The following is a 22,126-nucleotide window of genomic DNA, read 5'->3' as shown; positions in this document are numbered from 1 at the left end:
TATCAAATGAAACAACATTATCAACAGTGAAAAGCACAAAATGTGATTGTTATATTTGTGTTCTTTCATGGCTTTGTGTAAATAGCCTATATATCATAACGCAGTACTTGATTCACTTATTATTATGTGTAAAACTGTGAGTTGTGTAATCCATAAAAATAAATGGAGCAAACAAGATATTTCTCCACACTAAATGACATCAGTTATGACAGAAATAAAAGGTTTGTTTTTATGAAATTAAAGTTAGTGCAAGAGAAAGCTTTATTAAATAACTTGTAAAGATTTATTTTCAGTCATGTTGATTTTACAGATCAGGGTCTGTATTCACAAAACATGGTAACGCTAAAGGTTGCTGCTAAATTACTGATTTTGACTGCAGTATTTCACACAAGCATTTAAATGCAGGACAATTTTATTTTAATATGGATTACAACAGCTCATTCTACAAGCTATTATTCAGGAAAACATTTCTATGTTTATGTGATCAAATTGTGAATACAGCTCACTGTAAAACTTTGCTGTAGTTTTGCAGCAGGTTTTCCTGTAACTTACTGTAGATTTAATTACTCCTTAATATTACTTTCCTATCAGTACTTTTTTCAATGACTTTCATCAAAATTAAAACAAAATGAGCAAGATGAGACTGGCATTAGCACAGCAACACTTCAAAAAAATCTGCAGTTTTTTCTTGTTTTCTAGTAAAAAGATTTAAAACTTCTTAAATTACGATACAATTACATATCAAGAAAAGTGACCAAAGATATTTAGTCTTGTTTTATGAAGGAAACATAAATAAAATAGTTAAGTTTATGCTTAAGACTTAATCTAAAATTAAATCTAAAGTAAGTTACATGCAAACCTGCAGCTAAATTTTACAGTGAGGCCTAGAAGTCTTCTTACATTGAGCTACATATGAAGAATGTCATTAACTGAAAATAATAATGAATGACATTGCAAAACTAAAAGTAGCTCCTAACGTACAGATTTTGTAGAAAATCAAAATAATAGCTACAGTGATCATTTCAGGACTCACTAATATTATACTGAGCATCTTAGCACTCCAAACAGCTTTATTAAACAAAGCAACATTTCTATCAGCTGTCACTGTGGACATACATACAGTTGTTAGTAAACTTGTGGACATCATTCATAGCAACGATGTCAATCCCATTCTTAATCACAGCTCATGATTCTTTATCTGTTCCTTAGTCAAAGTTGATCTTAACTTAAAACATTAACTGCTGTTTAGGTGGTAAGATCAAATGTTTTGTAAACACGGACCCAGACGTCTTCTTCCTCAAGCCCTCTGTAATGACATTTCATCAGTGTTAAAGTAACACTCAAGGAACACAGTCTTAGCACACAATAGAAGAACAGAAGAGTCAAGTTTTAAACAGGAAAAATATCGAAACTCTTTGGTCATTTTTGAACGCGATGCTACTGGTACAGTGATGGGCTGAATAGACTCCAAAATGGTAAAACTCAATTTATTAACTCTGGGGGAGTTGGAGAATGAGCCTATTTCCAGATAAAGTGGAATGTTCCTTTAGGTAACTACATTTACTGGAATAAAAATGAAATGAGAGGATGAGGTATATTCTTATAAATGATTTCTTGCCAAAAGAAAGCCCAAAAAATACAGATTATATACAGACGTTTGCACCATTTGGTCTTAAAGCGGAAAGGTAGTTAGTAGTTCGTAAGCTCTCCATAAAGTATTGCGTAGTCGCAAAATATGACGTCTACTTTTAATAGTCCAATAGCAGCCTTTAAATTTGTGAAAGAAAGTTGTGTGGAAATGCTGTGAATTTCAAAACATTCTTTATTTTAACATAATAATGTTATATATTTATTACGTTATATATAACGTTAAATATATAAAAAAATATTTTAAATAGAGTACCTATCTTGAACAACCTATTTCATATAAGATTTTTAAACAAATGCTGAACTTAAAACAATACAGCCTCCTTAATGTAATATTAAATGACATATAAAATAGCTGATTTCATTTTACTGCCAACCGCCAATGTAAGAGTAAGTAACATATGATTGTTATGATCCTACTTTGGTTTATGGAGTGTCCAACAACAAGTTTATGTACATAGAAGGTGTAAAACACTATTATGTCATAATAATAGCCAGTTATTCTTACCTTACTCATTGACTGACTCTTAAATGATTTGTTCCACGACTCATCCGTCTAATCCCCTCCTATCCGTTAGCATAGTGTCATGTGATTGGTCAGATGGTGCAGTCTGTTGTGATAGGTCAAAAACGTTCATCATGTGTCGCAAATTACTGGATTAGGGTTTACAGGTGTTTGGATATTATATACAGTGTATAGATAGAGATGACGAGGATTTGACCTTTACAGTTTGAGCCTGAGTCTGACCAAGAAACATCCAAAGAAGAAAGTAGATAATAGATAGACCATAATAGATCGAACACTTAAATTAGCCGAGTTCATAGCTAGATAAACAAACTGTAATCACCAGAAAAAATGGTACATGTTAACATTAGCGTTATATGCATAAGCTAAACACACACACACAAATATTTCTTGAAGTTAAGACAAAAATAAATAGTCACACTTACAGGTTGTGATTCTAGAGACCTTCGGACTTAAAACTTGGCAGAGTGCTTACTTTCAAACAATCTAATGTTACTTACTCTCTTAAATAAAAAGAAGATTATTTTATTTTGAGGTGCAGAACAGAGGCAGATATAAACACATGGAGGTGGTAGGCCGGTTCCTGTTAAAGTCATCAAAAATTCAATGTCATCACATAATGTTCCCTATATTTTAAAAGGTAAGTGACTGTAAATGTCAGCATTGTCATGTGTGTAAATCATTGAAGAAGGTCGAGTGAAACGAAAGCTATCCAGTTAGTTCAGTGAGTCTGCTATTTTATTCCTACAGTAACTCCTGACGGGAGGCTTCTGTAAATTAAAACTAAGTTGAATGGTGCAACTGAAAAATATTACTTAAGTGTCCGTTTATGTCAAAACTAGGCTAAGTTTGAATTTACGCACAGCTGGTGCAACCGGCCCCAGAAACACAAAACTCTACAAGAAATATCCCTGCTTCTATACAAATATGTGGCCTGTTCATTATAGTTTAACTTTGAATGTTTTGTGTATAGCTGTATGAAGATAACCTTTATCTTCACTAAATTAAATCTGCGTTTCCCAGCTTTACATGGTCACGACTCATGACAGAGGTTGGATATAATTTTGCACAAAAAGGTTAGTTGAGAATGACATCGTCTCATGTTGACATGTATAACGTTTAAATCTTCTGGCTATACTTTAACATTGTTGTTTACTTGGTCTACGCACACTTCCATTGTTTGTACAGCGTAATCACAACTCTTGCTTTTATTTGAAATCCCAGGACAAATAATTTTAGATATGATAGTGGAATTGGTTCCAAACATTAAATGAATTTGACTCGTGTTCATCTCAATCTGAGAAACTTTTAATATCACTTCTCAACTAATGCAGATGCCGCTGAACACGTTTTTTTAACAACAAAACCAGTAGGCGCTCCTGCAGGTGGTTTTAAAATGAGTTGACTGTCGTGGCAGAGCTCTACACTTTGTCAGGTTTGCCAGTGAAGGTCAGGAGTGGAATATTCTGGATGTGTCGTGCCGCCATCCCATTGAGGAAGAAGAGGAACGTGGCAGTGAACTGGCACCAGAACGTCAGAGTGAAGCCAAAGAGCGTGGCGTACGCCCCTAACAACAGTCCAAAGGTTGCCAGCCCCCCGCCAGCCAATACGCCCGCCAGCAGCACCAGCCTCGCCCCGAGGTCCCAGCGGCGACTGGAGTCACGCCCTTCGCTTGCCTGTGACATCACCAGCAACTCCAGTCCGAATATGGCACTGACCACAGCCAGCGTGATGACAGAACGACACAGCACCGACCCGGCGCCCAGCCCGTCCACCCCGGCCGCTTCCAGATGAGTAGTGCAGTTAGACGACACTTTAAAGGCCGAAACAGAGCTCGGCTGCTCCTCCAGAGAACAGAAGTACCACAGACCAAACATGTGACGGCCGGCGAGCAGCCAGTGACCGTCACACACGGCGACAGACGACAGGACGACTGACAGAGATGTACACAAGATTATAAGACTGCGGCAAAACACGTCCAGAAAGAGAGGAGAGGACTTCACCTGAGGATCACACGCCACCTGGACACACAGAGAGACACACATCACACATGGATGACATCCGTCTGTCCTGCACAGTGAGATCAACACCTGTTTATAAATGTTTAACCTTTAACCCACATGAACACTAATAAAACTTCTAGATACTACTATGGGGATGTTGAACATTATTATAATGAATATGAAAGTAAACTACAGTATTTACTGCAATGTGTAGTCCGCAGTTATAACATTGTAGCACATTTACTATAATATACTTAAGTTTGTTACACTTTAGTTTTTAATACTTTAGAATACTTCTTTTTGAATGTGGTCACAAAACTTCCTGTAAACAACAGCCACAAACAGTAAACAAACCTATTTTATGGTCACTGAGTCGAATTCAGATTGATTTGAAGTGAAGTGACTATATCACGTCTTTTCTCGTCACGCGGACGTGTAAACACACATGTAAACAAAACATTAAGAGGTATTACCCTGACTTTAATAGCCGTCATGTTGAAGGTGCGATACAGCAAACAGAGCAGAAGACTCGAGACGGACTTCAGTCGAAAGTACAGTAGAGAATCACTCGAGTGTAACATTAACTGACGTCAGATCAGTAGACGAACACAAACCCGCTCGTGCTGCTCTGACACGCGCACGTCACGTCACGGCCGCTCACCAGCATCATCACTCTCATCACTTCACGAAAGTTTAGTTTTGTTTTAAAGGTGTAATAACAATGTTATATGGGGCATTGAGTACTATTGACACATCAACCGTGTTTAATTTAAACCATTGTTGTTTTGTGTAAGTGTCGTTCCTTTAAATGATTATAACGGAGACATTTCTAATAACAATCAGCCACATGAAAAAATATTACAGTATATTTGTTATAATCTACAGAATTAAACCTTAGCAAATTGATAAACAGTTCTGTAGCAGCCCAGCAGGCTTAATTTCTATTGACGACATAGTTCAAAACACTATATATATAAAGTAAATAGTTTCACTACAATTGTAAGTTATTTCATTATTTTGGAGGCTAAAATTGAAAGTTCTTTCAAATATATATATTTTAAAAACATTTGTTTAATCTCTAGGTTTGATTTGTGCTGCAGCTAAATATTTTTATAATAAGGCCTAGTGTTATAATTATTACACACATTTTTCTAAACCATTTGTGACCCAGTCTGAGAAACCCCAGCTCAAATAATTTTATTGTGATTGAACACTTTCATCCTTCTTTAAGAACAGTCTGTAAAAATAAAAGTATTTTTAACATTGAGTAATGTCATGTCAAAGATTGAAACTAGTGAAATCAAACGTTGGTTAATTCTAAAGCTTTAACATGGATCGACTGGGTCACGTTCACTTCATTTTTATTTGTAGTCAAAATGGCAAGTTTTTACTTCTCAATGATATGTAAAATAGATCACTCTTGCATCCACAAACTAATATATAGACTATAAGAGTTTTGAGGATGAAGTGTTTGTTTATGAAGGCAGACGCTTTATCTTGAGTTTCTCTGCACAGATTATTGACTTTAACTCTGATTATCAGACTGTGACCTGAAATACGAAACACTTAAAGAACTTTGATCAGGGATCATAAAACAGGGCAATAATAGAAAAATAAAATACCAATGGTTTAAATTAAAATCTATCGAGATGTTTTTATTCTGTTGATTCCTCAGCACTTTTAATATATAAATACAGCTCTCAGTACTAATATTTAATATAATATAAAAATTATTATATTAAATTGCGTTAATATAATATAAATTACCTATTGATACACTCGTCAGCATAGTGAATTTCTCGCGTACTGGCAAATTCTACAGTCCACGCACCTTTCATCATCTTACGATCACACATTCCAGACATAACATGTAATAGCTAGGCTATCACACTATATCATTGAAATTATCTTCTGAACACAATGTTTGAGTTACACCATAAATAATTGAGCCAAGCACAACAAAGGGTTTTGTGGGTAAAGCCAATGTGTTTCTTTATCAACACTGTAAAGTAGACACAATATAAACAGTTTTTAAAAAACATTTCATTGGATCTTTTCACTACATGGTTGCTGGTGGACGGTTTCATTCAGTCGAGGAATGTGCTTCTTCTCTGACACAGAACAGACTCTGTATGCTGCAGTGGAACTCTAACACCCTTTTGAGGGGGACTTGATGAAGACATTAAGGGGTTTATATTGGAGTACAGTAAAGGTATAGGCAGGCTGGCCAGCAGTGGGTTCCAACCATTAGATATTGTATTTGCCTTTCAACTCCTCAACCTTAGCGATGTACGCATCCCTGGCAGCCTCTTTACTGATACCTGAAAATAGTGAGAGAGTTAGAGAAATGATCAGAGTTTTCAAAACACTGTTGGGGATTTACAAGCGAAACGGAAGAGACAAATTCAACTTTCTTGAAATTCTACCCTATCTCGAACCAGGAAGTTCAGGCAGAGCATTTCAAAGCTATTTATAGTTTAAGAGCAGATGTAATGTCGCCCTCTGCAGGTATGTCCATGAGACTGACCTTTCTTTGCCTCCCACGCATCCCATTTGGCCTTGCCAGCAAAGTCTAACATGCCGGGTCGAGCTGGAGAAACATGCACAAATAATCAGGATGTACTTCATCATTTTGGATCACTTTGCTGGAATGTTTAGGGGTTTGAGGAAAAGCTCACCTGTGTTTACATCTCCTACGGTGGCCTGTTTGTACAGACTGTAAATCTCCAGCATCTCAGAGTCTGCAGGCTTCGTTTTCAGATGTTTGACCTCCTCTGCCGCTTTCTGAAATGCTGCCTGCAAAACAACAATAACAACTCGATAAACAGAAAATACTCAATTTTCTCCGTGAAGATTGTCTGTAGGGAGTTAAATTCTTGAATAAAAAGTTTTAATAAAAAGAATCATGATTATGTTTGATCCAGGAATTCTTTTTCAAACTATTTTTTTACAATTACACAGTGTTAACAAAAAAAACATAGGCCATAGGTTGAACGCTTCAGCGCTCATACCAGGTCAATCTTTGGTATTTATTTATTGTTAAAAGTCCATTTCTCGACGGAGAAAATGAATGGGACATTACTTTGAAAGCCTGCTGGTGCACTTTATTCAACCTGCTATGATGTTAATGGATAAAATGTGTCTAATTGAGAACAACCAAAACCTTGAATCTACACTCTGTTCACATCAAGACCAGATGGGTTGCCAGACACTCTGTGCATGAACATTCAGTCCTCGTCTTGCTCCACAATGCTGGTGGGTCTGATTGAGTCCATGATTACGTAACCATAGTACAACAGGCCAGCCAGCAAACCACAAGAGACTTTGGCTCTCCTCATAGGGTCAAACTCCATTATACACAATGGGGCAGTTTCCCAGACAGAGATTGTGTTAAAACAGGACAAGGCTTTCGTTAAATTAGGATATTTAAGTCTTTTAAAACCACACTTTAAAAAATATTACTGGTGTGCAGTAATATTGCATTATTTTTTTCTACTTCATGCTAGCCTTTTTATATACTTATGCGACGGTTATAAAATCAATGTTGGCTCATTTTGGTGGTAGTGTACCTTTAAGAAAATCAACCATGGTTTTTATTATTAGTAACCATAGTTCATTTGCATTACCGTAAATAACCACAACGCTCTCATGGTAAATCACAATTTTAAAAAATGGTATTTGGAGTCTTTGGTTATACAAATATTATAATCACAAAACGATGTGATAATCAATATACTTCACATAATAAAACTTTGGTTGTATTTCTTAAAGGTAGTCCTTCAACCATGTGCTCGAAATGCACATCAGGCATCGGGAAGCACAACCTCATTTATATCTCTGACCAACTGTTACTTCCGGATGCAGTAAACTGAAATGCTGCCATGGCAACATGTTATCACATTTCAGTGTTTTGATTCACAAGACTTACAAGAGTGTCTCCAGTTTCTCACACGTTTGACAAACACGCGTTTTGATAAGCGTTCACTTCCAACGACGTTTGATTTATTTATGAATATATAACTTACAAAACTCATCCTCACTAACACAGAATGTATGTTGAGTCATAATTTGATAATTTATCTTATTTTATGGATTGCAAGGGCAGTGTCGTTCTTTCGACCACTTCTCCAAAACGTCCGCTCTTGAGAAACGCCTGGGTCACGTGGGGGCGTTCAGCAGGACGCGTTCTTGCGTTCAGAGCCAGCGAAAGGAACGGTAACGATATACGGCTACATACAACAATTAAAATCGATTATTTCCTGCAGCGCTGTTTATTCTTCGCCACACCCACACGGTCATGGCGATCTCTGCAGTCATAAAGCACCCGACTTCACGCCTCGCTGCGCAGACCGATGGGCGTATGACAAATATCGCGAGAGCTATTCGAAAGAGTCGAAGAGCTCCCGCGATACTTGATGTCAAATGTTGATTCGCCAAAGCAGCGCCGCATGAACCCAAACACGCCTATTGTGTCCGTCTATATTTTGTTTATGCTTTGTTAAATTTGACTTTTCATAAAGTATATGAATGGTGCATGACAACTTTAAAAGCCCTCAAAGCAAACGAACGCGTCGTGCAATGTACGTAAGTTACAAGCGAGCAAAGATATACAGGACGAAAGAAAAGCGTCTGCCAGCACAACTGTGACTGAAACTGATCTCAGGTATAAACACACATGTTCTGATATCACTCACCTCAGTCATGGTGAAGATGTTCCGGCGAAATGAATGATGTGCTTAAGAACCGTTCTGTGTATGTGTGTGTACGCGAACCGTCACTCGCGCTTACCGTAGTGCTGTCTGACCACGCCCCATTCATTCCATTGGGCGCTTGAACACGTACCGATCCATCCTGTCCAATCACACAAAGGAATCGCTGGTTCCATTAACTGGGCCACGGGGTCAGGGATGCCAGATTGAGAGGATTGTGCAAAATAAAAATGTCCTTTGTTCAAACTCTACATTCATTGCAACAGAGGTTTTAATCCTGACGTGTCGTGTAGTAATATCAGTAGATGTGTATCTACAAATTTGTTCAAAAAAAAGGCCCTTTGTTCTCCAGTTACACATGATTATCTCTGACAGACCTACTTTACAATTATTATACAATAAAACGTTGATCTAGAAATCAGATCTCTGTGTGATAAATGTGCAGTTCTCTGATGGTCTATGTCTGTGGTTCTAAAACTTTTTTGGCTTAAGTACCCTTTTTATGATTTTTCAAGCCAAGTACCCCTTGACCAGACAACAACATTTTACTTTAAAATACAGTGAAATGAGAGTCAAACAGTTATTATATGTAAATGTATTAATTTATTTTTTATGCATCTTTGTGTTGTCCTAATTTCATAAAAAAATACTATTATCATAATTTATTGATTTTCATTATTTATTCGTTAATGTCAGTTTCTCTCACGTACCCCCTTGCAGTACCCCTGCTTTATTTTGTCTATACAGTTGCACTTTATTTCTATTACAATGGCCATAAATAAGCACAAGCTTTTAAAACAGTAATTTAAGATTCAGAAGATTAAGAAGTTTTTTTGTTATTTAATTCCAAATAATGTTTGTCTGAAACCTCTCCCTATATCCAGAATAGTTATGTCAAATGTCCGCGACAGTTCTGTCAGACGCAGGTTATATTACGTAAGTGTCTGAAATCGTTCACTCATTTTCATTCACTTCTTCCCCATATAGTGGACTCAAATATCATTCTATATATAGGGAATAGTGAAGGAGTGAGGAGGGAGACACAGCCCTGGTGTATACTGAAGGTTGATCGGTTTTTCTGCCGATCCGTTGCTTCTGCCTGCTGCTGTTATGCCTGATCGACTAGCGGCTTCCTATGTCTGGAGTTTCTCTTCTTAGAAAGTGCTGGAAATAATCGTATAAAAGTGATTCTTATTAAACACGTCTTATCTTTCTTGCGATGCGAAGCGATCTCTCTCTTACTTGATAAGAGTCATCACGAAAAGCCTGTTTTTTTGTTTTGTAATGTGAGGAAGTTGAGCTGGAGCGCTTCAGCATGTCTGATCAAGCGGTTCTGACGGTTCGGCTCGTGCGGTCTTTCGAACATCGCAACTTTAAACCGATAGTCTTCATAGATGTGAATTTGGACCAGACAGTTGAAGACTTCATTTTGTTTGTTAAAAAAGGTAAAACATTGTGACTTACAGAACGGACTGTACGCAAACCCTGTTGAAAAAAACTGCATATGCTGGGTTAGGTATGTTTTTTTTTTTTGACAAACATACCTAACCATCATATTCTGGTTTTGTCAACAGGTAATGTAAACAGATGATTCATGATGATCAGATGTGCGTTCAATATGATTAGCCTACAACAGTAATAACATAAAGCTCACTTGTCCCCTAAAGACATTTTATCAAGATCTGGTTTACCTCCACCTTTCAAGAAGTTTGACTATGGCAAGTATCCCCTTTATTGTCCCTTAAATATTTTTTTCTAAGACAGTTGCCGTTTTTAAAATGTGTTCTTTTGTTGTTGCAGACACAATGAAAATCATCCACCAGGCACATGGAGCAAAGGTAATTTAATATACAATAATATTTCAAAACGATCTATTATGTTAGCTAATTATTACAGTAAACATGCTGTTATTAAGTTCTTTCCCTTCAATCAAATATATGAATCAATAACGCCCACTTATACAATGTATCATTTATTATAATGATACTCTGTTGTCCTTCTGAAACGTTTTATATCCATATTTTGTTATTTTTATTTTATGGCATAAATATTTATAAATAATTATCCTTTGGCACTGGGTTTTCCTAACATCTAACCAAAACAAAGTATTAAAAGGGGGTGTTTGACAGAAGTATTAGATCATTCTGAAAAACATTGAATTTGCACATCAGAGGTTTTAGAAGGATTAAACGCCTTAATAATGTTATTAAAAGATAAAACTGTATGAAAATAAATGAATATATTGTAATTTCAGACAAATGAGCTTGTGATGAGTTTAGAGGATGATGAAAAATTGATTCTTTCTGGTGGCTGCAGTTTAAGAGCATGTGGTGTTGGTATGTAACGACAATATTTTCTCACTGGCAATTCATTTTGAGGGGTAATAAGAGTTCTTTACGGTCACAAACTAACATGGAGTAACATAGAATCTGTTATGTTTTCAATCAATTTGTATTATTTATTGATTTAGCCTCTGTGAACATAATAAATACCATTTGTGTATTTGTAATTTGTGAGGTTTTGACGCTTTTCGTCTTTTCACAGCCAATGAGACTGAACTGGCCTTCTTCAAAATGTCAGACTATGAAAAATTCAAGGCCAATCCCCAGACAACATGGTGAAAGTGATGATGATGGTGCTGCTCAAGAGTATTTATTTTCCAGAGGCACCTCTAGATTCAAACGTCTATTCATTCATAAGTTTTAAAATGTATTGTGTACTATGCAGGCTACCCAAACCATTATAAACGCTTCAGTACCAATTGTTTTAGATTTTATTTCTTATGAAAGTTGATCTTTTTTTTTTGCTTTTTGTTGAATAAAGGTCAGGAATGACGAAGGTCCTCTAACCAAAACATTTTACTGATTGACAGGCTATTAAAACATATATTTAGATTGAGGTAGTAAAACAAACTACAAAACATTAAAAAAATCTAAAGTACACAATCCTAACACACTAAAAAAAAGACAATTTTCAATCGTGTAGTTATGGTATCTATATTTCAGTGTGCAGAAAAATGGGGTTAACACCTGAGATAACTGTGATGCAATGATAACCAAAGACACAAAGAATAAGTTAAAAAAGGAGAGTTGTTGAAGGCAGAAATACTTCAGTGTGGTATTGACCTTACTTCTGTGAGCCCATAGGAAAATTCATTAAAAAAATGTGTGAACGTTATATAAAAGTATGTTTGTGTCATCAATAAAAAACATTAAGAGCAAATCTTGAGGTACTGTAAACATGTGAGCAAAGCTCAGGTCTCTGTGTTTACACAAAATCAAAGGAAGGAGAGTACATGATGACAAAAAAATGTCATGTTTGGGTGAAGTGTTGCTTTAAAATCAAACGCCTGTCATTCTCAAACTTGCTGCGATACTCCATTAGCAACCACAGGGTGGCGCTGTAAAACAGGACAGTTGTGTCTGCTTTCCCATCCACGGCGTAATCGTGCCAATCTGTTGGAGATGAAGGGGAGCAGCAGGAAACAGCGGCATACCAGGACAGCACACGGCAGAGCTGCAGCGACTACGTAGCTCGGTGGCATGTAGAATGAATAGGCCTTGGCCTGGAATGCAAAATCCCAGCCAAAGAAGAGTGTGTGCATGATAGACAGCGTCAGGGCCAAGTATCCCAAACCAGACTGTTGAGTAAGAAAAAGTGAATGTGAATGACTTACAACTACAGGGCTGGTACCGATGAGTGGCTTTGTGTGCGGTTATTTTGTGTCGTGTCGGTGCAGGTTAGGCAATACTTATCAAAAACACTATTATTTGATAATTAAAGAAGGTCACCAAAGAATTAAAATGACCCTGTAATCTACTATACAGATGACATCATCAGCTTCTGCCCTCTTGCGTTTTGCGGTTACACTTTTTTTCCTTCTATATCATCATCATGTTAAGAAGTCTCAACTCGTGCTTTTAAAGCTAAGGTACAAATGCATCAAGTAGGTGCAAGGTTCACCAACCATTCAGAAAAGTCAATCACAAATGTGACAATAAATGATCAAACTGTATGCCGTGGGGGGTCTGGGCTCACCTGTACAAAGGTAAACTCTCTCCAGTTAAGGCTGTTGCCTACCGAGGGAAGGGATGTGATGGCCAGTAGAGAAAGGACACCTAGACCCAACACTCCACACGAGAGGTAGAGATCAGAACGCCAAACTCCCACCTCATCCCAGGGTTCCTCAACCCCAGCCTCAACCTGGCACAGATGGCCTACGTTATACTTTACATTCTTTTATTATTATCTGAGGAAGTTGTGAAGTGGGTCATTACTACAATTTGGTCCCCAGATGGTATTACGAATATTAAATGTCACCAAAATCCTATTCCATTATGTTACCTTTAAAGATTGAGCAGAATGTTTCTGTTGATCCAGTTTAAAACCTGTATAAAATCTCTAACAGATCGCTTTTATGATGGATCAAAAAAAAAAATGTATGTTCAAAGTCTGCAATAACCCAAATGACGGCTTCTCAGCGATCTCAAACTTCACTCACCTGTTTGTAGGCAGCATTGATGGACTTGTGTTGTGTAACTCGCCGCAGTGGCCCACAGATACTGAAGACGCCATGTAACGCTGCACACAAGAAGCTCAACAGACCCAGCTCCTTCCGGCACTGCATCCACTTGTCCAACCAAGACGGGAAGCGGCGATACTTGGTGCCCCTCCAAAGCTGCAACGATGCGGCAAACAAACCCGGCAAGTATACGAGCGCTAAGGTCACCAAAGCGACCGCCGGCAAACTCTCGTTCACCACATCAAGAGCAAGACGGTAGAATACGTTGTGTCCTTGAGCAAGAAACGGCAGCAGAACTTCCCGCAGGAAACCGTAACCGTAGAAGAAGAAGAACAGAAGAAATGTGACAAGGATCGGCCCACTCCAAGACGGGAATAGGCGCAACGGAGCTACCTCAATTTCTCGAGAGGCTGACAGGCCGCCCATATCCACGGGATGGAAGCCCATGTGCTGTGCCAACTGCAGAACTTTCCTCTTTGCATTTGCGCTGTCACTGCATATCGAGACCTGTAATGGTGAAAGGTCAGGGGTCACTTGGGATTAGACAGCACTTGTTTTCAACACACGCAGATACCAGCTCTGACCTGTTTGCTCCCGTCATGTGCCCCGGTCTGCAGGTCCCAGGCTGAAACCGTGTTAAAACCTTTGACCACCAGACTGTCTGGAAACAGCTCGGCCAGTCGCTCCGCATTGGATGGCCCACGGGTGTTCGTCTCCGCTGCGTTACTGACATCCACCAGCACTTTCCCGACCAGTGTGGACCGTAGCCCCAGCAGAGAGGAGTAGTGCTCAGGGAACAAAGCCATGAACAACACACAATCCACCTGTGATGCTGCCTCCTCCTGGCTCTTCAGCTCCACCGCATCCGGAAACAGACCCGATGGGATGCGATTCACACATCGGGTCCCAACAATCACTGGAACGCCACAACCCACCAGCCGCATAGCCAGAGACCGAGAGAAGTCTCCGGACCCGAGTATGACCGCTGTCGGGCTGGAGGGGCATGTGGTCTGAGCGTCAGCAGAGGATTCAGAGTCTGAGAGCAGAGGAGCGGACATGTCATCGGCCATACTGACCCTGAGAAGAAACATGTGAGATTAAATGGTTTAGTTCCCCCCAAAATAATAAATGTCATTCCAAACCTGTATGAGTTTCTTTCTTCTGCAAAACACAATAGAAGATAAAAGAATAAAGTTGACAACCAATCAACATTAACCCTACTGGAATGCCATTGTATGAACACCAGTCCACAGACACATTTCTCAAAATATCTTTTTTTGCGTTCTTTTTGAGTTTTCAGTGACCTGTGGGTATAAATGTATTTCTATTTTGTCTCATTTTCGTATTTACACCTTTTTTCGGTACTACTAAGACATAATATTTTGTTTTATTTCACAAATAATGTGCAATTGTGTTCCTGCATGATGTGCAGTAATTCTATAGGCTTCACGTGCCTATGATGTCAATTCTTACTTAAAACAAAAGTCACAAAAACTTATTTCTGATTTAAACGAGTGGATAAGAGAAACAAAATGGTCAAGTTTTATTTGATCGCTGCAGTTTGTGTTACTCATTAGTTATCCTGTAAGAAGTTTATTTCTAAGTTTCGATTCTCCAAAAAGGGGCAGAAGACTGACGCGCTCAATAACTTTTCTTTTATAACATAATACTTTATAAAACTGCACCCATTCGCGTTCACATGCTTTACCATCATAACATTTAACATGAACATGATTTAACACGTACTCACCGCTTTTATGTGTGTTGCCCTTGATGACTCTTGGACCAGCCCGCGCGCTTCCGTTGCTGTGGACTTGAGAGATATGAGCGCGTGCAGGGGTTTTGACATTCACACGCTGTTTCTATGGCAACAACCTGCTATCGGTCGCTTTCAGAATGAGATACGGTTCAGGCAAACCAATCACGTGCGCCCGTGCGTCTCGAGCCATAAACAGAACGCGAACTGACTGAACCGCGCACGGGCGTAATGTTGCGCTTCTTCTGCTGCTGCTGTTTTTAAACACACGATCGAAGGAGTGTGAACACGTGACACAAGAAGATATTTTTCACGGGACTTTATGAAAATGCAAAATCCACGAGAAGAGGCGCGTGCGCTGTAGGCCTCTCGCGGGAATTCACCGAAGTGACGCTGCATAACGGTCTGTTGTTTCAGCACACCCGAAACATCTGCAGGGCGCCGATAAGCGCGCAACATGACCGCTGAATCCGCAGAGCTGATACGTGACGGGGCGGTTTCGTCCTCCCGCTGGTCTGAGCGCACTCTGCCGCTGTGCGTGTCCGCGCTCGTGCTGCTGATCGTCGGCGTCGGGATACTGAGCGCTTTGGCGGCCGGTCCGCTCCACGCGCAGTGCGCTGTTGAGTGGTATGTGAACCGCAATAAACATAAACGAGCCGATAATAATTCTGCGAGTCAAATACGTGTTCGTTTGGATACTTTATTATCATGCAGGAACATCGGCATCCCCTGCTTTGACGTGTCCGCGCTTTTGGTAAACCAGATAAAAGAGTGGTCAACCGAAACATGCACCGGGACGAGTCAGCGATGCCGTTATTCCGTGAGTGTGAGACTCCACAGAGCGGTTTCATGCACCTGTTCATGATGAATATCCTTCCTAAAAGAACTCACATGTGCTCACATTCGTGCCATCCCATAAATAAACGACTTTATTTATTTCAGTTGAACTATGACCCATAGCTTTGTAATGACATTTAATAAGAGGTGTAAAAGATTACTTAAGTAAAAGTACAGATACCTTGCAGTGGAAATAACTCCATTACAAGTGCCAAGTCACCAATTCCAAAACGACATGAGTACAAGCCTAAGAGAATCTGATTTAACAGTACTTGAGTACTGAATGTAGGCTCAAAGCAGCACTAGTCCTCAACACTTAAGAGATGTCAGTGAAAAACAAGAACGCTTGATTCGTGAGGAGAGCAATCGCATTTATTTTCTTAAATCGTTATAAGACTGAACACCTCAAAATTGAAACAAATCACGGCCGACACCAAAACCTACATCTATAACAAACACCCAAGTCTCATTTCAGCTCAAGAGCTCATAAGTAAACCAAACTCATTCAAAAAGCTTTCTTCAATATAACGGATAAATAAAATAATGTAAAGAAAAATGAAAAGTCAAAGCCTTTTTGAGATGGACATGCTGGTTTTTATGTCTTCATTTCACATATAAACCGTCAGCGATTGACATCTACCTGATACTGCACTAGTATTCACATAAAGAAGCCATGTTGACCAGTTTTAGAAGTTAGGACAAAATCCACAAGATTATAGTGCCTTCAATCCCATGTCAACGGCAATATTAATTTCTTCTGTAGCAAAAATACAGTGCTGCAAAAATAGATAGGTGCCATGCAAAATATAATGTGTGATTACATTAGTCATTACAACTGTAGTGGAGTAAAGAGTTCATATACTTGTTCAAAAATAAAGTCAAGTAGAGAGTAAAAGCTGCTAATATCTTTAATACAGCTACAAAGTGGCCCAAAAAAGACTTCATAATTACATTTACTCCAATACTTTACACCATTGTATTTATTTTTGAAGATTTGAAGATTTTGAAGCTCCAAAAGGTTGATCCATAATAAAAGTAATCTGTACATTAAGAAATGTCTTGTAAAGACAAATGTTTGGGTCTCTAAGAATAATATTCATGTTTCAAATTTTTAAACTTGAGATATTTATTTGCTAGTAAAGCTGAGCTCTGACTTGTGTTGAAGGAGAACGGCTCTGTTATCTGCGCTTCTGCTTTTGTCAAGTTTTGCTTGAGCTTCACTATAAGCTTACGTCACAGCTTTATGTTTGATCAGAGGTTACATTAACGCCAGATTATGGCATAAATTATTCACCCAATCGCATCCCAGGTATATTACTTACTTTCTTCGGTTGAACAAAAACAAAGAATTTTACGTTAAAGGGAATAATGATAATTGTGTCTTATAAATTACTCAGCCTCAAGTCGTTCGTCAACCCAAGACCTCCGTTTATCTTCAGAACGCATATTTAGACAGTTTTAATGAGGTCCGAGAGCTCTCGATCTACTGCAACCTAACCAAAGAAATCGTTGAGTAGTTCATGTCTCTACAGTGGTTCAGCTTCAATTGTATAAAGTGACGAGGATACGTTTTGTGCACATACAAACAAAAATTCTTCTATAATCAACTATAATCCTGACCTCAGCACCAGGGCGTACGGAGTGAGAGGACCACTATGTTTCATTGGGGGGCTGTGTCAGATTCCAAAGCCCCGGATGCTGCTGTGAACGTGTGTTGGGAACAGACACAGCCCCCCAATCAAACACAGGGGTCCTCTCACTCTGTACGCCCTTGTGTTGTAGCTGTGTGTATCCATGGATACAGATCAGTGCGGTAAGTTCACTTTGATAACGTTTTTCGAGTCTCGTGAGGATGTCAGTTAGCCACGAGTAGGGTTGTGTATCATAAGACATTTTCTGGTTCCAGATTCACTTAGAAATTTCCCTTCAGTGACAGAATGAAGTGGGAGCATAAGATAGTAATATTGAGTGATGCTTGTCCATCCGTCACATGAATAAACTGAGATGTTGACGTTTGAGTATCAGTAACGTTCCAAATAGTCCCTCAAGACACTTTGTCATCTCCCTAAATTAAGGAAATATGGAATAAAACAAAAAAGTTATTTATTTGGTGGTAAGATAAAGTGAGTATATAGACTAACAGCAGTTATTGCATAATTGAACGTAGAGGATCTTGAGCCTTCAAAGCTGCACACGGTACACGGTTTATAAACAGAACCAGTTCTGGTGTCGGTCCCAAACCAGCCACAAGACACGTTATTCAACATTATTGACAGGCACCCCGTTCGCCGATCACTATTCCATTAAAGTGTGAAAACTCAAAACTCATCATGAACTGAAGCGTGTCATTATGCTGTTCATCTGTTGGTAATCGTCACTTATGTGCGTGATGTTTTTTGCCTCTTTGGTAGCTGCACAGATTATAATTGTAAGGTATGTGTAGCTCTTAACTGTACTTACAGTGTGTTTGGTGTCATTAGCTGACCACAGTAAATGCAGATGACATCACCGCCACACACACCACACCTGTGATGAGATTTGTGGATGACCTCACCTTCAACCTCAGCAGTCCGCACCCAGACACCTGTGATGTGCAGGTAACGTGAAAAGAGCTTTCTTTCGTTTTGCATGGGCGTTTGCATTCTTTTGTGAATTTATTCTCAATAATTAGATGTTAATCTGCTCAAAGGGTGTTTTTTCATTGCACAGGGACGGTCTGTCTCTCGCAGCTGGTATGCCATGTTCGATGGCGGAACAAACTACCTGAACATGTATAACCTCATGAGAGGTGAGCGAGAGAATGGGATCCATGCGTACAGCTCATGTTGTGCAGGATGAAAATTAGATATTTAAAACTCTTCATGGCAAAACGATGGACACAGTTCATTATGTGCTTGAAAGAAGAAACCAGGAGATATTTTTGAAAGGATCTTAGGACACTGGGATACTGACCCGTATAAACTGAGATTTCTAGTCACCATAACAACGAGGGAAATCAAGTTATTCACCATTAAATCTCTCAGAAATCAGGGGTCAAGCCCTGAGGGATCCGCTCAGTGTTCTTCTTTCCGCTTTAGCATCTATGATCTAAAGTATGATAAAGAGTTTGATAAAGAACATATGGCAAACAGATACATTACATTTAGACATTTGGCAGACGCTTTTATCCAAAGCGACTTACATTGCTTTATCCTATACATTTTACATAGGTATTTACAATCCCCTGGGATCGAACCCACAACCTTGCGTTGTTAATGCAATGCTCTTACTACTGTGCTACAGATAGCTCAGATAGCTACTGATAGGGGACGGTCTAAAGCAGTGGTTCTCATCTCTGGGCTGCGAGATCCATTTTCCTGCCGAGTTTAGCCCCAATCAGTGAAGCCCAACATTAAGTTGAGCGCGTCTGTTCCTGAACTCACTGATTCGCTTCTTCAAGTGTTTAGACTTTGGGCTAAACTCAGCAGTGAAATGAATCTCGCATGCCAGAGTTGAGAACCATCTCAACAAATTTGAGATATCTAACCCACACTCTTTCACGCCATCACCAGTTTAAAGTTTCACTTATGTTCATGTTCGTAACTTTTGAACCATACTGTAACTCTTAAGCGCCGGGACACACTGAGCCGACAATCGGACGTCTTACAACGTCAGGTGGTTTTTAAGCATTGGTCAGCTTTAGTTTTGTTGGCGTGCACCTCTAGTCAGACGGCGTTAGATGTTTTGTGGCCGATTCAGCATGTTGACCTTGTCGGAGAGAGAGAGAACTCAAATCGGCTGTTCAGCTTAGCAAATGGGCACACAAGAAAAAAACAGAACTGATGAATCCAAACGCAGAGTTGTCCACGACATCACACATTTAGTGCGGTTTCTCCTTGTGCGTTTCTTTCCCCTTTCGACAAGAAAAAGACCAATGTCTGATAATGCCAGTGAAGACTGAAACTTAGTTGCTATGACTGAAAACACAAATCTCTGCATTGAGCATGACTTGTGTAAGGACAGTGAACTCTGCTTACTTATATAATCTAGTTGTTGAGTTTTTCTTGTTTAAATGTCAAACGCCATCTGCTGGTATGGAAAAGTAATGTTCTCAGAGGGTAATCACTAGCCTGTTTTTGCCTGAACGCAGGCGATGCGAGGAGACTTCACGGTCAGGTGACCTCAGCACTTGTTCTTTGGTGTCTGTTTGATGTGTCCCTTCCTTTAGAAGCAAAACTCTTTTCCACTGAATGCTATTAGAAAGCACCAGTCATGAAAATGTTCAGGCCGTTTTGAATCCGATTTCCATTTCATTCATGTCCTAATGGCACGAAATTTGGTTTGTAGAATCTAGAGACATTATTAAATGCTTCCTGATAGAGCCAAAGGTTCTCGTATGAGACGAGGCTATATGTTCGCAAAACTTGCTTGTTTATTGAAATAAAATTTGACATGTCAATATTATTAGCAAATCTTTAATTTGATCAAATTGATCAAAAGTTATAAATAAATTTTTTTCAAGCTCATCTGCTTGTGTTTTTAATGTTTTTCCTGAACTTATCAGAGATGTCACATATATTTCCATTTGTGTCCTTGTTGGGCTGGACCCCATAACTGCTGTTTGCAGATATATTAAAATGTGTGAACAGTCAGCTTTGTATGCACCTTGGGTTTTATTTTAAATGATAGAAATTTGAAATTAGAGTTTGATAACAAGAAAGCAGTTTGTTATAATTTTGCAAGCAATAAGCAATTTAGGCAACATATTATCATTCTTCACATATTGACGTTCGTTCAGTGCCCCTCTGTGACGCTTCTTAACATGCAGGATACCCCTTTGGCTTTGTTTTTGTGCCATAAATCTCAGATTGGGTGAATTTACGTTCAAAAACTGCCGATATGTTATGAGTCGGGTGTAAGAATGAGTTGATTTAGGAGTCGACTATAGACGGTTTCACTCCCGGTCTGTGTTTGTTGCTAGTAATAAAACAATTAATATTAATATTCATTTATACTTACGTTTTATGGTTTAGTAAATGTATTAAATAAAATTAAAACTACTCAACAGTTATATGTACATGTAAGAATGTAAATTTAAATGAAGTAAATAACAAATCTTTGTTGAGTGAATTTATTTAGTAAAGAAACCATAAAAGCAGTAATTTATTATGAAGTCTTAGATGATTTCAATAGATCTTTTAACACTTGTATGTCAGATCAAAATGTGAAACCATGTTTCTCTCTCATTTTCTTGACTTTTTGTGTTTTACAGGCAGCGGTCTCTTCTCTTCTCCCAGTTTTACTGAGTCCACCAGTGACAGATTATGTACGCAGTTCTCCTCCACTCGACAGAATCTTCCCCCATAAGACGTCTGCATACCTCTAGACCACCAAATATTAAAGGGGTCATAAACTGAGAAATCAAACTTTCAGTGATCTTGTGACATATAATAGGATATTGTGCTAAAAACATTTAGAAATTGTTTTACACTTTAGATTTTGTTTCTGTGTAATGTCAGAATGTGATGAAAGTATGCATCTGAAGAAGATAATCATCTACTTTACACCATTCCCTCTTTAGCCCCGCCCACCGACACAAACACAGCATTACTAGAGCAACAAAATGAAAGGGATTCTTCAGACGTTGTGCAGTGTTGGCTTACTTGTGATCCTAACATTAGTTTAGCATGGATGAAGATTCTGATCTAGACCGTGCTGCCGCTATTAATGTTCAGGGACCTCACAAGAATGTTTAGGGGCGTGGAAGTTTCCAGTAACAGACCCGTGTGCATCCACAATATCAAAATTTTACATAAATTTGCATCCAGGTCATTGTCCAAATGTTGTGTCATGTAATATGTGGAGATTTACGCCATTTGATAAACACGGAGGACTGGATTCAACATTAAGGAAGATTGTTATAAAGTTATTATTAAAACAAATCAATCAAAGAGACCGTTTAGTTTAGTAACAGTCACAACAACATTGAAATTCAACCACACTTCTGCATTCTTTTGCTCAAGACCAACAAAGTATTTGCTGTTTCTTTCACCTTCTACTATCCATTTCCTCTTGGATCTGGACCATCCGATGGTGGTGAAGTGAATTGTTTAGTTTCCAACATCCTCCCATTTCTAGAAAAACATT

The 22,126-nt window shown here is 38.7% G+C and overlaps 5 protein-coding genes across 8 annotated transcripts in view; 2 read left to right on the top strand and 3 right to left on the bottom strand.

Annotated features, from left to right (window-relative positions):
* Positions 1–3,465: 3,465 nt before the first annotated feature.
* On the bottom strand, positions 3,466–4,791 carry tmem37 (transmembrane protein 37). Its single transcript, XM_056755377.1, has 2 exons — positions 4,650–4,791; positions 3,466–4,194 (listed from the first exon to the last, which is right to left on the bottom strand). The coding sequence occupies exons 1-2, from the start codon at positions 4,755–4,757 to the stop codon at positions 3,595–3,597; spliced, it is 708 nt and encodes a 235-aa protein (XP_056611355.1). The 5' UTR covers positions 4,758–4,791; the 3' UTR covers positions 3,466–3,594.
* Positions 4,792–6,139: 1,348 nt separating this feature from the next.
* On the bottom strand, positions 6,140–9,003 carry dbi (diazepam binding inhibitor (GABA receptor modulator, acyl-CoA binding protein)). The gene is made up of 4 exons (XM_056754933.1): positions 8,871–9,003; positions 6,855–6,972; positions 6,704–6,766; positions 6,140–6,497 (listed from the first exon to the last, which is right to left on the bottom strand). Exons 1-4 carry the CDS (start codon positions 8,877–8,879, stop codon positions 6,424–6,426), a joined length of 264 nt encoding a protein of 87 aa, XP_056610911.1. The 5' UTR covers positions 8,880–9,003; the 3' UTR covers positions 6,140–6,423.
* Positions 9,004–9,973: 970 nt separating this feature from the next.
* c8h2orf76 (chromosome 8 C2orf76 homolog) lies at positions 9,974–11,646 on the top strand. Its single transcript, XM_056755053.1, has 5 exons — positions 9,974–10,330; positions 10,553–10,603; positions 10,686–10,723; positions 11,140–11,221; positions 11,430–11,646. The coding sequence occupies exons 1-5, from the start codon at positions 10,201–10,203 to the stop codon at positions 11,504–11,506; spliced, it is 378 nt and encodes a 125-aa protein (XP_056611031.1). The 5' UTR covers positions 9,974–10,200; the 3' UTR covers positions 11,507–11,646.
* Positions 11,647–11,990: 344 nt separating this feature from the next.
* Positions 11,991–15,291, bottom strand: steap3 (STEAP family member 3, metalloreductase). 3 transcript variants are annotated; one of them, XM_056755049.1, is made up of 5 exons: positions 15,158–15,291; positions 13,992–14,484; positions 13,387–13,914; positions 12,924–13,088; positions 11,991–12,525 (listed from the first exon to the last, which is right to left on the bottom strand). In XM_056755049.1, exons 2-5 carry the CDS (start codon positions 14,475–14,477, stop codon positions 12,244–12,246), a joined length of 1,461 nt encoding a protein of 486 aa, XP_056611027.1. In that variant the 5' UTR covers positions 14,478–14,484; positions 15,158–15,291; the 3' UTR covers positions 11,991–12,243. The 3 variants fall into 3 exon arrangements, with proteins under 3 accessions (XP_056611027.1, XP_056611026.1, XP_056611028.1); XM_056755048.1 differs by having other exon boundaries at positions 13,992–14,568; positions 15,158–15,187; XM_056755050.1 differs by lacking the exon at positions 12,924–13,088 and having other exon boundaries at positions 13,992–14,568; positions 15,158–15,187.
* A 318-nt stretch (positions 15,292–15,609) lies between these two features.
* Positions 15,610–22,126, top strand: part of LOC130427524 (uncharacterized) — a 9,359-nt gene continuing 2,842 nt past the window's right edge. Inside the window, exons 1-5 of one of the 2 annotated variants that reach the window (XM_056755052.1) lie at positions 15,610–15,790; positions 15,878–15,983; positions 18,481–18,597; positions 18,710–18,788; positions 21,252–22,126. The exon at positions 21,252–22,126 is cut by the window's right edge and continues 2,842 nt beyond it. In XM_056755052.1, coding sequence (XP_056611030.1) covers positions 15,621–15,790; positions 15,878–15,983; positions 18,481–18,597; positions 18,710–18,788; positions 21,252–21,346 — 567 coding nt within the window. In that variant the 5' untranslated portion in view covers positions 15,610–15,620 and the 3' untranslated portion in view covers positions 21,347–22,126. Of the gene's footprint in view, positions 15,984–18,480; positions 18,598–18,709; positions 18,789–21,251 lie in introns of both variants that reach the window. The other variant, XM_056755051.1, reaches the window with a different exon arrangement.

Source organism: Triplophysa dalaica, chromosome 8, assembly GCF_015846415.1.
Source record: "Triplophysa dalaica isolate WHDGS20190420 chromosome 8, ASM1584641v1, whole genome shotgun sequence".
Classification (NCBI taxonomy): Eukaryota; Metazoa; Chordata; class Actinopteri; order Cypriniformes; family Nemacheilidae; genus Triplophysa; species Triplophysa dalaica.
The sequence above is the reverse complement of the archived record's forward strand: the minus strand, read 5'-3'. Positions and strand labels throughout refer to the sequence as shown.

Excerpts from the sequence above, each read along its gene's own strand:
- tmem37 (XM_056755377.1), bottom strand. The coding sequence starts at position 4,757 with ATGTTACACTCGAGTGATTCTCTACTGTACTTTCGACTGAAGTCCGTC. Across the intron at positions 4,195-4,649 it reads TGACGGCTATTAAAGTCAGG|GTGGCGTGTGATCCTCAGGT; the intron begins GTAATACCTCTT and ends CTGTGTGTCCAG.
- dbi (XM_056754933.1), bottom strand. Across the intron at positions 6,767-6,854 it reads CGTAGGAGATGTAAACACAG|CTCGACCCGGCATGTTAGAC; the intron begins GTGAGCTTTTCC and ends ATGTTTCTCCAG. Across the intron at positions 6,498-6,703 it reads TGCGTGGGAGGCAAAGAAAG|GTATCAGTAAAGAGGCTGCC; the intron begins GTCAGTCTCATG and ends CACTATTTTCAG.
- c8h2orf76 (XM_056755053.1), top strand. The coding sequence starts at position 10,201 with ATGTCTGATCAAGCGGTTCTGACGGTTCGGCTCGTGCGGTCTTTCGAA. Across the intron at positions 10,331-10,552 it reads CATTTTGTTTGTTAAAAAAG|ACATTTTATCAAGATCTGGT; the intron begins GTAAAACATTGT and ends TGTCCCCTAAAG. Across the intron at positions 11,222-11,429 it reads TTTAAGAGCATGTGGTGTTG|CCAATGAGACTGAACTGGCC; the intron begins GTATGTAACGAC and ends GTCTTTTCACAG.
- steap3 (XM_056755048.1), bottom strand. The coding sequence starts at position 14,498 with ATGTTTCTTCTCAGGGTCAGTATGGCCGATGACATGTCCGCTCCTCTG. Across the intron at positions 13,915-13,991 it reads CACATGACGGGAGCAAACAG|GTCTCGATATGCAGTGACAG; the intron begins GTCAGAGCTGGT and ends TCACCATTACAG. Across the intron at positions 13,089-13,386 it reads TCAATGCTGCCTACAAACAG|GTTGAGGCTGGGGTTGAGGA; the intron begins GTGAGTGAAGTT and ends CATCTGTGCCAG.